The sequence below is a fragment of the Channa argus genome, chromosome 1 (assembly GCF_033026475.1).
Source record: "Channa argus isolate prfri chromosome 1, Channa argus male v1.0, whole genome shotgun sequence".
NCBI lineage: Eukaryota > Metazoa > Chordata > Actinopteri > Anabantiformes > Channidae > Channa > Channa argus.
This window is the reverse complement of record NC_090197.1, coordinates 42,917,381-42,932,829: the sequence shown is the minus strand read 5'-3', so window position 1 is coordinate 42,932,829 and position 15,449 is coordinate 42,917,381. Positions and strand designations below refer to the sequence as shown.

The window sequence follows — 15,449 nt, the reverse complement described above, 5'->3', positions numbered from 1 at the left end:
CAGAAGATTCAAGAATAAAGATGTAACACAATAAAGTAAGAAATAGATTCCACTAAATAGAGACATAATGTTATATGATATATTATATTACAGATGTGCTGTACTTCACGCCAAGCAATATGATGATGTCAAAATGAATCAAGTAGAGACAATAATGACACGAAATAAGTCCACTTACAAAGGAGTCATTCATTGATGAACTTACCTGCTGAGGCTCTCGTGGTGTTGTCTGCTTGACTCTCCTGCTAGATGCCGTGGTGGTGGTGATCTCCAGGATGGACGTGGATGTCTCTGAGCGATTGGCTGTGGTACTCGACTGCGGCGTGATAGAGGAGGGTGACTCCCCTACAAGCCGCACGCTGCCCTGGATTTTTATGTTGGGATCACCCTCTGCAGCCATGTTGAACACCTTCAAGCCATTATAGTAGAGGCCTGAGAGCTGGCCCTGAAAGGATCTGCTCCGGTCCCGCTCCCAGCCTCCAATCTGTATAGTGGTTTGGCTGTTGAAGATTGTAAGCTGTCGCCCTGTGGGAAAACAATGTTACATATATACAAGAATGTTGAACTGTGGACTCAGCCACTTCTACTAAAAAGGAAAAAAAATACAGAAAAACTGATTATTTGCCCAGTGGCTAATGAGACCAATAAATTACGGGTTGCAGAAGTAAACCCTGGTAATTTATTGTAGTATAATGATGAGATGTCTATGAACAACAACAAATAAAGTAAACAAAATAAGAATGCAGGAATTAGAAAATCAATGCAGCTTTGCTAAAAGGGCAGGCTAGTCTAAAATAACGATAAAAAAGATTAATTGGAAGAAGCAATGTTATGGGAAAGCAATACATTTCACTACCCTTTTAAAGATAACATAATAGTGAATGTAATTTAAAGCCTTTCTTTGCAGGGACTTTTCTGGGAAAAAGAAAAATATTGACAATTATTTGCAATATTTTAACCTAAAACAAGCTAAAACATATATTTTATTATGTTATCTTGCATTGCTCCTTTAAATGTTGTGCTATACACACTTGGAATACAGCAAGCATGAAAACAAAAGAAAACCAAACATGAATGGCTACAGGCTGTGAGTTTGGACTTTTCTTATGTGCAATCTCACAGGAAGCAGGACAGACTAGGAAATTTGAAACTATTCATCCTTTTAGCAAAAGCAACCTCAGAACGGATATGGTTGGGCACATGAAAAAAAAAAAGCCATTTTATGAAAGCACTTTTATAACGCAGAACAGAACCAACCAACAAATAAACAAAAGTAAAGAAAAATAAATAAAAATGACAGGGCTCATTTCACATTTAAAGTGATAAATATGAATTAGTTTTTGGACTACAAAAAAAAAAAAAAAAAAAAAAAAAAAAAAAAAAAAAAAAAAAAGGCAAAGCATGCATTAAGTTTATTTTATATTACAGTTCCTGGATCTAATGCCGTAAAAATATTTACAATGTCTGTTAAAGGGACTCAAAATTCTGATGCCAAATCAAGTTGTACTCTATTTATCACTGCTGGCAGTTTAATCAGAATAAATCGAATGACACAAAGTACTGTACCGTACTGTATATGTACTGTATATAAGTGTTTCAAATCACACTTAGCAACTAATGAATGACTAAACTAGAACTTTTACATTTATCCTTTAGATGTTTACAGCAACATGCTACAGTAATTTATAGACATTTTAACAATGCTGATATTATGTCATTAAAAGGATTTAAAATGATATTTACAGTCCCTTTAACCTTAAGTTGACAATAAACACGTATTAAACCAGCTGACATGTATAAAATAAATGCATTATTATAAAAAGTATAAAACACTACAAACTAAATTTAACTATTCAAATCATTTTGTTTTTAAAGTTTTACTGAACATTTATTTTAGGTTTATTGTTTACAAAATATTGCTACAACTTGGTTATGATCAAATTATTTTATTTGAAATTTTAATCAGTGATTTTACCTTTGTCGAGTAGCCATTCGTCAACTACTCGACCAAGTCGGTATGGGATTCGCTGTCTAGCAATCGCCAGGCGTTCGTTATCATTGTTGCCTTTAAAGTTTAAAGAGACATTTCATTGGTTACAATCTGTAAGGTCAAAGGTTAAAGGTTCATTCTTAATGTGTGGAGCTATACAACTGCACAAGGTTTTTATATTTAAAATGTTTTGTATATTTAAAAAAACAATTGACTAAAACATTATTTGAACAAACTTCACTCATTTTATTTTATTTTAGCCATCAAATTAGGCCTATATTAATTGAAAATAACTCAACTAGCTCGAAAATGTTTCATCTAGGTTAAAAGAACTATGTTATAAACCAACCCAAATCACAAATTTATCAATTTCCATTCCAACATCTTTACACAAATATTTCCATCCCATTTGTCTTTACCCTCTGTGGCTTCTTTTTAAATGGATTTTATACTAGTTATATACATTTTCAAAAAGAACATCGAACATTAAATTTATTGTTGAATCAACCTTTTATGGTTTAAAGGATAAAACATTTTATCTTAAAATATTACAAATGCCCACCCCGTTTAAAAATAGGCTAATTGACAAGAAATAAAAAGCTAATTGCAATACAACAATTAACACAGTTTACATTCAGAGCATCTAGGCAGAAGACAATGTCGAAGTAGGTACAGTACATAAGCTTTAGAATCATAAATAAATGGCTTTGACAAAAGCTACAAAGGAAATGTCATAAGTTCGACCGAACATTGCACACTTATGATGTTCGAGTCAACTGAAAAGTAGTTTTCGAACAGTATTAAAAGAATAAGCCAAATAAGTGTCAGGAAAGAGAAAGAGCAACTACAGAAAAACTCTGCTCCAAGATTGGAGGGGTGCTTTGGCATTAATGAGGGCAAACTCTGCATCACCCTTTTGTCAGGGCCAATAACCTCTCCAGAACAGAAGACTTTCAGCAAAGTGGCACTGTCTCTGAGTGCTTTTCCCCTGGTATTGTCTGCTGAGATTGAATTCAGTCAGCTCTATTCTTCTGGCAGATTGACAATGTTTGTCCCATCAACCATATTAATTCAGTTCTGGCAGATGAAAGATCCAGTCGCTAACAATGATTTGGGAGAGAATAGCTTCCGAAAGATCGCAGAGACATGACGGAGAGGAGGTAACCTTGTAACAGATGCACGGTTGGTTTGATGAAAGGTCTTGGAGGTAAGAAGACGCATAAAAAGACATTTTTTAATCGCATCAACTTGAATTGCTGAAGGGGATCAGCTACATAGAAAAGGGTTTAAAGCATGTCTATACAGCTCATGGAATTTGGCTGCAGCTGATTGTGCCAGGTTGAAGCACAAAGGCCTGTGAACACTTTTCTCTCCACACTGACGCATAAAGACACATTCTGCATTACAACAAAGCCACATGGGGACACAGTGTATGTTATTTTATGGAAATATCCAACTGTTATTTAGTGAGCCATACTTATAAAATATTAAGTGACGTGACACTGCACCTTTACAGTAGGCAATCAGTAGTAATGAATAAATACTGTAATTATTAGCAACCTATACTTTCTCCTTGCTAATAATTACACCCTAACCTTAAGTCGGCAATAGATGTCAGCTGCATAAAATGACCACACATTTTCAGCAATAAAACTCTTAATAATGTAAAACAAACTTGGTAAATAAAAATACCAAAAACTGTCAATCCTGAGAATCCTGAGAGAATTTACAGTGTCCCCATTCATCATAAGAAAAGCTTGTGAGCTAAAGGCTCATTTCTATGTTTGTAATAGATTTTGGACAACAATGGAGCTCAGTGGCACACTAGGAATAAGCTTGATCAGCCTTTGGTTACACAACAGAAATTAGGAGGAAAAAGTCACTGTTGGATTTTTCATTTGATTTGTTGACAATATGAAAAATTAACAACATCACCAGACTTACTGTATTTCTTTGAAGTTTGAGTTATGTTGTTGGACAGTATTGTTGTGACTACGAACTATTCAGCAAAATGTTTAATTAATGTGTCAGAAAAAGCTTCTTTCAGGTATGTAAACGCACCAGCCTCTATTGGGTTCAGTTTACAGTATGTAACATCTGTATACTGTCTAATGTTGAACACACTGTATTTCCCTACTGGAGTTCTGCCACCTATTTCTCATGAGATCTGCCCATGATGGAAATATTACACAAAAACAAAGAATAAACAAACAAGCACACACAGCTCCCTCATATTTTGAATGTGTAAAATGAATATAATAATAATCCATTAATTGCTGCTGTCATGGGACGTTCATGGGCTTCATTAATTCCTGTCATTTCCACTGCTCAGTCATGGACTGTTTGTTATGTCACCTCTCCGTTTCCTGCTACTATGACGCCTCATCTGAGCAGAGGTCAGCATCAAACTGAGCTCTGGAGCACAGCTGGTCTACACGAAGCCAGGTAAATCTGTACTTTAACTGCATCTTTCTCTCTCCGTTTTGGCTGTCGTTCCAGACTGAAACAGCAGTTTTCTTCCCCCTGAACCTGAGCTTTCCCAACAGGCCTCAAGAGTGTGTAAATCGGAAACCACCTTACTCTTAAAAGCCATTGGAATTCGATTGGCTTGTTTGTACCTTGATACTGTTCTCTGCTTGTTCTGTGAAAAAATCTTAACTCTAAAATTCTTGTAGTTTGCTCGATATAAACAATGTGTTCAGCGTAACTGGACATAGTACTGTATACTGTTTTTTCTTCACTTGATTTTGGTATTTTCATGGGGATGGAGGTAAATTCAGAAACAACCTGAAATGACAGCTGTGGACACAGCAACAGTTGAAAACAGTATTTTAAACCATACCTGGCCTAATGCAGTCATAGTCTCAGACAGGACAGATGAGTTTACACAGAATAGAATTTATTACAGTAGAATGCTTCCTGATATTTTTGATATTAATGTAAGTTCCTTACAAACAGGATTTCTTGGTTTCAGCTGCTACAGTATGACTAAACGTGTTCTGAATATTTTGTAGGTTTCATGTAAGATTTTAGCTTGTATAAATTTTTTTCACTTCCTACTGAGAAAATGTGACAGAGATGACAATTTGTTGAAGAAGTGGGAAAGTAAACTAACAAAAAGACACAGAAGAGTGTCAAGAAGGCAGGTGCTGACACATACAGTAAACACACAAACATTTACCCTCACACACAGCCTGCCACTGTACTAAAATCCTCTAAAACATGCTCCATTTTCAAAGAGAGTCACACTTTATCAGTTTGACTCTGCACCCGGTGGCATGCTCAGTCTATCCTTAGACTGAGGTTAATTAAGTGTGGATATAATCAAGGTCTGATAGTGTATTGATCCCCACTGTGGGACACTGGAGTGTTAAACAATGCTATCCCCTGGGCTTCGATGCAGCAGCAGAGCCCATTCATCCTGCCTGTGAGCGGAGCCTGTTCCTGCTGCTGAGTGGTGATTTGGTTTGGTATGGGACAGCCTGGCTTATCTCGGCCGCCAGACAGCAGCGATTCAGCTGAGCCGTCCCAACCGACCTGCTTTGCCCTCACTCACTTGTTTTCTTTTTTGTTAATATAGTGGTCAGATAAGGTGGGAGCTTTATCTCATTACAAGCCCTAGGACAATCGCCACATTAAATGAGCAAATATGCAAATGCTTCCTCTGTTCATGGAGTCGGGAGAATTAAAAAGGAGGAACCTACACAAATCTCACTATTATTTTTATCATTCTGCTCTCTTTTTCCAACTCCTGCTGGGGCAGCCATTGCACCATTTTTAAAGCATGCTCAGTGATGACTGCTTGCACAATAGGATGAATAGGCTCATAGACCGAGCAAAGGAGAAACCACAGCCGGTAGAATGGTGCTTTGATGGATAAAGCTAACCATCCTCCCTTTGTACCCCACAAATCAGACTCCACACTGCAAGGTGGAAAACCAGGGCAGAGGGTGAGACGGACGCAGGGGCCAGGGGTGGACAGATAGAGGTAAAAAGGACTGAAAAGGAGGGAACTAAGGGCTGAGCGGACTGGAGTAAGAGACAGAGAGCTCTGTAAGTGCACCACACTCTGATAACAGTAAAAGAATAAGGCCAGGGACTTCTCCATTATCTTTGTGTGCAGCGCATGTTCATTGGCTGCTCCGATAGGATACTGCACTGTACCCTGTGGGCCTGGCAGCACCATTGTGATGGTATTACTTCCATGGCCAAGACTCAGGAGAAGGATTTATTTATTTTTTTTATGTTGCTGCCCAGCCTTTTGTGTGCAGTGCAGAATAAAAGTGGGGCGAGGAATATATGAAAAAGAACTAAACTACAACAAATAGAAGGCTAGTTATGTGTCTGCGTGTGTGTTTTGCATTTTAGATTCTAATAATTGTGCTAAAGACTTTTAATGGCCCATAAGTATGCGGTACAAGACTTTTTAATGAGATTACGAGGGCAGCAATATAGGCCCTAGTGAAGCAATTATTTCCTTGCTTTGAGAACGATCGCTCCCTCCCATATAATCTCCTCCTCTCTGTCCTTCTCACTCTCCAGCCATCATTTTTATCTTTGCTGTCTACTCTTATTATAATCACTGTTGATCTGTGAGTGGCCTAAGAGTGGCTGAGGGCTGCTATTATGAGTGTGTTAGAGGCATACATGGATACTAATCAAACTACAGGCAAGCTGAGAGAATAATGGCTTTGTGTGCTGGGGGTGAGGGGAGGAACAGTGCTGTAATTGTGATTAGATGTAATTAGTCCGCAACGAGCCTAATAAGGTTGATGGACTTGGTATTGTCACTGCGGCACGATTGGTAGAGATAAGAATGGTCACTTTTTTCCTGTTGCATTTACAAGTCAGTACTTAATAGAAATCAATATTATATTTCTATGACTTTTCTATAATTTACAGTACACAGGCTTAAAATTATTCCAAACATGCAGAATTTCCATTTACAAAATGTTATTCAACTAATATTAAATCTAATATGCAATGTTTTCCATTGCTAAGTTGTTAATTCTTTAATTAAGTAACAGTGTTTTTCCAGGTGGTTAATGACATTCTAAGTTGAGGGTAATACTGTCACATTTGACTCTGCAGTGCTAAAACGCTAAGTTACATTTAGATAGTCTGTCAGCATTGCACCTACACTAGGTGTAAGAAAATAACCATGAAAAAGCTTCTTTCACCAACTCCTAGTTTATGAGCAGCTGTATGTTTAATAGGCACTTTGAGGACTGGGGGATGTTTGAAGATGGAGATGGTAGCATCGAGGCATTTAACCCTGCGGTGTATTGTGCCATGTCCACGACATGTCAAAAGCCATTAGCCTCTATTTTCCACCTGAGGCAAGCAGCAAGGATTGAGTCCCAGTCATGAAACCCTCTTTCATTTGGATGAATGCACTGGTCATAGCTAAAAAGGTCACTAAACATTATGCAAAAGGAGAGAGACAGGTTGAATTAGTCTTCTGTTTGTCCTGTTGCCCAATCATTTTATGCATGCTAGGCATATACAGTAACGTATGTTTATTATTTTTCATTTATTTGATTTGTGGCCAGAGCTTTTTCTCTTGTGGAGTAAATCCCTTACAGCTTTTGTCAAAGCCTTTAGGCATTTTAAAAAGTTTAAAAATTCTCAACAACTAGTGACATTAAAATTCTTTTTCAGGGCCATCATACTATGAACACCTTGACATTCTATAGAAATGATTCAGTGTTGCTGAGCTGTTTTCCATTTCCATCAGTAGATTACTTCATATTTCCCCAACAAATGTGACACTGAAGTTATATTTTCCCCAAATTGAATCTTACCTTTCCTGAGACATCGTATCATTTTACCACTGTTATCACTACTATAAACAAGAATGCGCCGGTGCATTTATTTCCTTGACTAAATGTGTTATAAACCGAATGTTATACGTTTTCAATTACAACCTATGCATTACAGAGGACAGTGATTAGTGAATTAATCTCCTATTGCCATGTAAAGAATTCAAAGAAGTGCCACACATATTGACATATTGACACACGCATTATTATTAGCAGTAACACTAATGCCAAAAAGCTGACACATCTTAATTTTTATCTATGACTAATTTTGGCACAGTATATGCTGTGGAAGTAATTAATGTGAAAGCAAGTTGTAGTGGTTAACCAGATGCTGTAATGTAGCAGATCATCAAGTATTTAATTCTGAGTAGGCAATAGATTAATTCAGGTATCAATTTAGTTTGACTGTGCTCTTCCAGGTTTGTCTTCCCTGTCGCCTTAATTCAATCAATCTACTGTATTGGCAGAGGAATAAATATTGAACTTGCACACAATTACTTGCCACAATAAAAGTGCTCATTTATAAGTAGTCTATTGATTTGACGCACTGTGAACATACAGCGTAGGTGGTTTATTTATGTATATTGGGATCCTAATGTAGGCATGTAGACAGGGGGGTGGTTTCTCTTCATATAAATTCTTTAGAATATCTGAGCTATAAGGTGCAACCTATTTCCATTTTAACCTTACATCTAAGGAAAAAAACTCAACAACACTGGTATCATTGTTCCTATTAACAGCTGCATAAAACAGAAACATAAGAAGCAATTAGAGCACATGCCAAGTCAACATAATAACATCCTAACAGATAAGGCTTTAATAGTTGGCTTGACAGGATCTTGGTCATTTCATTGCCTTAAAGCAGCATCAGATGTAAATAAAGAAAGAGAGGGTGACTCACCTGTGGGGTAGCGCTCAATGACTGGCAGGTCATCCACCTGCAGAGTGGCATTACCCCCACTCCTCGTAAACTTCACTATATGGTACTTTCCGTCATTTACAAACTTTGACGTCTCCTCAATATTAATGTCGTCTGTTCCGACATTAAACACAACGGCAACATTTCCTTTTTCCTGAAAAGATAAGAACACAGAAAAGAAAAAGGGTTTAGTTATAAAAGAAATATTGCAATTTAGAAATGGCTTGTTTTAATAAAGCACTGTGGGAAAAATACTGGGTGAGGGGGTGGTTGAAAAAAATTGCAGGGTTATTTATTCTTTGTGCAGAAAGGCTTTATTCTGCATTCTAACATAAAAAGTGTCAAAAGATGAAAATATGTCACATCAAGTGACAGTGATGGTTCTTGGCATAAAAATAAAGAATGACTGGAATAAAGAGCATATTTTTGGATGGATGGCTATGTTAAATTTGTATTCTATTAAAACATTATGGGTAATACTGTAAATTAAGGACTGTTTTGCCTGTAACACAGAAAGGTGTTAACTTACTATGGTGTCACTGCACCGATGACTTCATGGAATAACCAAAAGCCAATTGCATGAATTTTGTAGACTGCATTTTATCAGTAGACCAGGCATTTCAGTAAACTGCAGCTTGATGAAAAGAACCATATGGCCAATGCTGTTTGGCCTGGAGCCCATTTTAAACATAAAATCATATTTGCATTAAGAGGGTGGGTCGAGAGTAGGGAGAGAGCTTGGCACAGACTTCCACAAGATTCTAATCTTACTCTAGTGGGTATCTGATTTTTAAATAACAATTACCAATTTCAATGGAATTTAAGCCAAAAAATATTTACACTGCCTGCTTGTTTACTCCAAACAATCATAATGAAAGGAAAGCATTTTTGCTTTTTTCTCCACGTGCTGCAGTCATATGGTGTTTGCATCTGTCACCCCCCTTGAGCAACATATATAGCAGCACATGCTCGCCTTGACGGACATCTCTTACTTCTATGAGTTCATGGCTATAAAATTATAATTTTATCCCAAGTGTAAATCTATAAAAATTGAAGACCTGCTTGCTCCTGGAATTTCTTTTCTTTTCCTAAAAAAATGTGCTTTCGAATTCATTAGGCTTTTGATGTGTTGATGTGAGATTTAAAGTTGCCGTTAAATCTCTGCAGGTTTTGTCAAAGTGAATCAGTTAATGCCATCGTTGTTACGTAGAGAAATTACCTCAGAAACATATAGAGACACTGTCTAAGAGGAAGTTTGAGCCCAACTTAGGTTATGGATTCTTAGACCACATATAATAAGAATCTACTCAAATAAGCTTGATTTTACACGAGATCATCAAAGTCACTGAATCCTACTGCTTAATCCAGCAAAGACAAGTGTGTATGTTGATGCAGCCTCTTTCTTTGCTTATGAACTGCAGTAAAAGGAGCATCTGGTTGGAGGCTCACCCTACTGTAGCGCAGCACTCTGCATGTCATTATCCAGTCAGCACAGCCAATACTACACTGCATTTCCATCTTTCTCTCACTTTCTCTAACTCTCCCATATGCATCTTTTTCAAGCCTCCAACTTTGTGTGCGCATGCACACACACACACAGCCCAGTTCCCTTAAAGTGCAGACTGAGTCGAGCATGTCTCAAGAGCCAGAAGCTACTGAGCAATTAAAACCATTTGTAATGTGTCACACTATATTACCAAAACTAGGACAATTGTATGCTTTGTAACATAATTTCAACAGATTATATAATCTGATGCATTAAAGATACAGGACTAACACAATTTACTCAATCCTTGTAGGCATAAACATCCATGAACAACAACTAAAAAGCTGCCGCAGCCTGTGTCGGGTTTTCGGTGCTGAATGGATGAGAGGATGATCTGTACTGCAGATCCTGCTGTTGTACTAAAACCTTGTCTTAGTTGTAAGCTGTGTCATTTTGAGCGATTTGCCCCTCCTGAAACCCTTCAGCAAGAGTCACAGAGACAGCAGCTTCCCAGCATGACGACATGCAGCAAGAGGCACCATGAGCATCTGCCGACCTAACACCTCACACTAAGAATGGCTTTCGCATTGTTTTAAATATTTAAAGCACTTGAATAGAAAGTCAATTCTAACACAAGACTAGCATTTGGTGATCCAAAAGAGAACTTTCTTTCAAGGACTACCACACAGTGAACACATTAATTGAACTTTTTAGTACCACTGCTCTTGGAAGAAAAAAGAAAGAGAGGTTGAGTGGAGGGACCAACCCAATTAAAATCCTGCTTTTAATAGCCTCCTTCAATTGACTTTTAATGTTCCCCATGGTCTCGTTAATAAATTTACAGCATTTAGTCACAAACTGCCAACTTGAATTTTCATAGCATAAAAAAGCCTACTTCACAGTCTTGTGAAGGGATGAAGAAAAAGATGAATGAGGGTAACAGACCAAAGAACAAAAAAAATAAAAAAATAAAAAATACAAGCCATCATAGAGTGCATGGAGTCAGATGTCAGATGAAAGATAAGAACTAATTCTTAGGGCCGAGAAATTACAATGTTCTCCTTCTGACATGGTTACAGCATGTTTGTCTTTAAATTAAAGTGACTAACTTTATGGCCTCTGCCTTCTGAGATATGGCTGGCATTTGATTAAACACTAATATTATTTCTTCTAAACAATAATGCAACACATTTGAGCATTTCCTGAAATCTGATCGATTTAGACAAGAAGTTTCTCAGTCTCAGCCTAATCCAGGAAATCTAATAGGGTGCAGGCTTATGTCAGAGAGTGATTGATAGCTGCTTACATAAACCCAGCCATTCACACTCTGTACAATTTTAGGGCTGCTCACTTGATAAATGCTACTCCCTACAGGGCTCCCCCCCCCCTCCAGGGAACATACCGTACGGGGCACACATACCACATGCAAAGAACTCAGCCTTGCCTGACACTCTTCACGCTTCCCTTGATTAATTGCTCATCAAGCTGCAATATAGTTTAATTAACTGATGAAGTTGATCCACCATTCCCCACAAACCTGCTCTTTTTTAATGCCGCTCATCCTTGCAGCTGCAGGGTGGAGTAGCTGCAGCAATGCTCAGGGTGTCAGTTTCTTGTTAAATTTCCCCATGTGCACTCATTATACAGCCGTGGAGATACTTGTTTCACTAGCTATAAAGCTGAAAAATAGCCTCTGTAGACCAAGTGTTTTTATTAAATTATAAGTATCACTCTGTAGCATTTTATTTCTTGCAACCATGTCAACATAACTATATCTGAACAATTAAGAGTTAAATAAAAGTCTTTTAAAGGATTTCCCTTAACATTTAAGGTTGTGGTTAAACTTCCTCAAATCTCTAGGGAGTGTTCCAATAAATAATGAATTTATTATTAAATAAATCATACTTTTTTGTCTTTATTTCTTTATGTAAAAAACAATAAGGTATGTTGTTAAAAATCTGCTAGAGGGTTAAACTGCGTAGAAATGTGTCCCTCATTTGTAATAGTTTACTGGAGCCAGCTTATTTCCTTAGCTTACAAAAGGAAAATACAAAAAGGAAAGTGAGAAGTAGTGTTTGAGTTGGTGTTGGGCTTTCTCTCCAATCTCTGCAAAAAATGAACACCATGGTGTAGCCTTTCCTAATGTTTTGCTTGTTTAAAACTCATTCATGTTGACAACCATTGTGCACCCGTCGCATTTCATATCTTGCCAGTCTGATGCCACGGCACTGCAACACATCTCCCTCCAGTGCACATGACTGTGAGGGGTTTGTTGGCAGGTGGAACAGCACCTCCGTCATCCCTTTACTTTCCAATGTGTGTGTGTGTGTGCATGTACATATTGAGGGGATATTACTCTCTTGCTGTAGAAGCTAAATGTCTTAATGTAGCTGGGGCAAAGCTGACTGTACAGCTCACCTTATCTTTTAATTACCTCTGACAGTCTTCTGCTTCTCCCTTTTTTTTAGCAAAGCTTGGTAATGAAATTACAGACGTAATGGAATAATTAGAAGAGAGAAAATGGATTTTTTTTTTCCTACCACAATGTAGTGAATATATCGGTTGTTATGAGGTAATTTCTGCACACCCTTGCAATTATGGGTAAACAAATATATACATGGCATGAAAATGTATATATGCAATCATTTACACATTTAGAGTGCAGTCAATTTATGACAAACCTGGGGGCATTCTAAAAGCACAAATATGAGGCTGCAGAAAATGAATTTTCAGCCTCATAGAAGCAGCATATGATACATTAACTCCCTAATATCCAAAACGATTTAATGATGTTATGGACTGTGACAAACCTACAGTATATTGTCTCTGTGGGTTTGAAACCAGCGATCCCTGTGTATTCAATTTCATTTCATTCTACTTGTAAAAGTAGTTCAAACTTCATTTATGATAATACAAATTCAAATTATACACACTATACTCAACAACAACATACTCTGCCAAATAAAACTGAAAAAAAAAAAAAGCAAATCTGTCTGTATTTCTCTCTCTATTTAAATGGAAGTCCATCTGCAGTTGTTAACTTGTTACTGTCTGACACAGCTGAGCAACAAGCCCCTTAACAGGGACACTAACATCAGTGTATTTAGTGTATTGACCCATTTACTTCTGCATGTTTAACAATGATATATAATACTCCTGCTATAAATATAGTGATAGAGGTGTTCAATAATAATCTTTTTTTTAACACTTTCTAGAAGATTGACGATTAAAAAGCATTCTGTCTGAATGTTAGTCAAATTAAAAATGTGCATTTTCAACATGAAACAAAGTTGTTTGACAAAGGTTCCCCTCCCCTTTCATTTCACGATCACCTTGGAGCATTTCCAGTGTGTTGAGGTATAAGTGGGTTTGCTGGGAGCTCAGCTTATTTCAAAATCAAGTCCGCCGGCTAAAGTGCCTAATTATCTGTGAAGTTGGCCCGAAATTGTTTCCATTGCTAGGAGACTCTATCAAGTGCCTTTCTGTAGGAGCGCTTCATCAAACACCTCGAGTTAATAAATCATCAAGCCAGGCAAAGTTGTTTGAAGAAGGACGCTAAGAGAATAACAGGAGACCATGCAGCTATGTTACCATTACCAGAGATTTATTTTAATATGAGAACACTGATTTATGCTTATGCATGAATCAGCAGCACCTTCTTTGTGAGACGCAGCAACAAACCATACACATGTGCTAAATGTTTTTACACGAGAGTGATTATCCAAATAAAATGCTGTTTTCCCCTCATTACTGTTATACGAACCTTCAGTTAGAAACAACACACAAGTCTGTAATGGGAGTAGTCCAGTGGCACTTTTCAAAAGGTACTGCTTGTCTTTTCCTGAAATGACATTTGCTGTCTGTCTATATGCTTTCTCTCGCTCAGTCTTTGGCCCATCTGTGACACATTCCATCAAGGGAGGTCAAATGATATCTGAAATTTCGTTCTCTCTGACTCAAAGAAATCAATTCGGGTTTCAGGTGATTCTCCTGTCTGTTCACTTGTGACAGCTGGCATGCAGTGGGGGTGAGTTGACCTTCATCTTTGTCCTCTCCCTGTGATGACTTCCTGCATCACCCTGAGCACACTGAGTCCAGCTCACTTCATATGTACAATTTATACAGTCCAGCTTTCTGGCTAAATAACAGCAAATATAAACTCAGTAGTGTGGGTTTGGGGAGAATGGTGCATTTACCTTAGTAAGAAATAAAAAAAATAAATAATAAAAAAAAAAGCTCAGGAAGAGCTGTGGACATATGCCTGAAGGCAGGGAACATATGCTATGAGTGACCCCTCGTGCTCAGTACGAGACTTCCAGACACTCAACAATGATGGATTCACGTTGTGACAAACATTTTGAATTATTAAGACAGTATCAGGCTGGTGTTTTGCAGTTTGAAAATCACAAGAGTGAGTTTTAGTTTTCTTCACCTTTAGAAGAAGGAGTTATCATATTAAAGGTTTTCACTGAGCCATGTGTCCTGTAATGATATGATTGTTTCTCATAAATATGCAATCTCTTCTTGTTCTGCTGAGATCTGTTCTACTATGATTTTGCACCGTATGAGCTCTTCGTGTAATTATGTGACAGGTTTCCTAATCTTGTAAAAGGTGTCACACACATTTCACCTCAGTAACGCAGAATTGCAAATTTACCACAGTTCATCTAAATTATGTCACATTTGCATACTCACTGCATTGTGTTTTCAATTTATAACTCTGAAATTATTTACAGTGTGTGATTGATATAAATGTAATTTATAATACAGGACATGCATCATCTAAACTGTCAAAAAATAATAATCTGTGGATCAGAAGTCATAAATTTGTCAATACGAGCATATTATATCATAAAAAGGTACAACCACTGACTATTTTCTTGGAGAAAAGACATTAATTTAAAAAAATAATGTCATAAAACATTAAAATTTGCCAAATGTTATTTTTTTCGGAGTTCCTCATTTAGATCAGTTTTTAATAGAAAACAAGGATACAGTACAAAGTGGGCTAGATTAGTAATTAACTATTCCCATGGTTAATGTTATTCCTGAATGAGAAAAAAGTGTATTCTTTAAAAACCTTTTAAAATAATTAAAAACAACATATGAGGAATAAAATGTGATTATGCTTCAAATAAAAATCGTATACATTTTAATGCTTTGTGGATAAACCTGTTAGAACTCAGGTATATCTCAAACACATCCTTTTACCTACATGTACAACTAAAAGCA

General features: G+C 37.1%; 1 protein-coding gene across 45 annotated transcripts in view; it reads right to left on the bottom strand.

The window, feature by feature from the left end:
- LOC137137301 (neurexin-1a-like) overlaps positions 1–15,449 on the bottom strand; it is a 230,960-nt gene that overhangs the window by 35,176 nt on the left and 180,335 nt on the right. For 28 of the 45 annotated variants that reach the window (XM_067523415.1, XM_067523442.1, XM_067523473.1 and 25 more), the window contains 3 exons: positions 8,714–8,885; positions 1,976–2,065; positions 206–525 (listed from right to left, as the gene is read on the bottom strand). In XM_067523415.1, coding sequence (XP_067379516.1) covers positions 206–525; positions 1,976–2,065; positions 8,714–8,885 — 582 coding nt within the window. The other 17 variants (XM_067523613.1, XM_067523647.1, XM_067523770.1 and 14 more) reach the window with 3 other exon arrangements.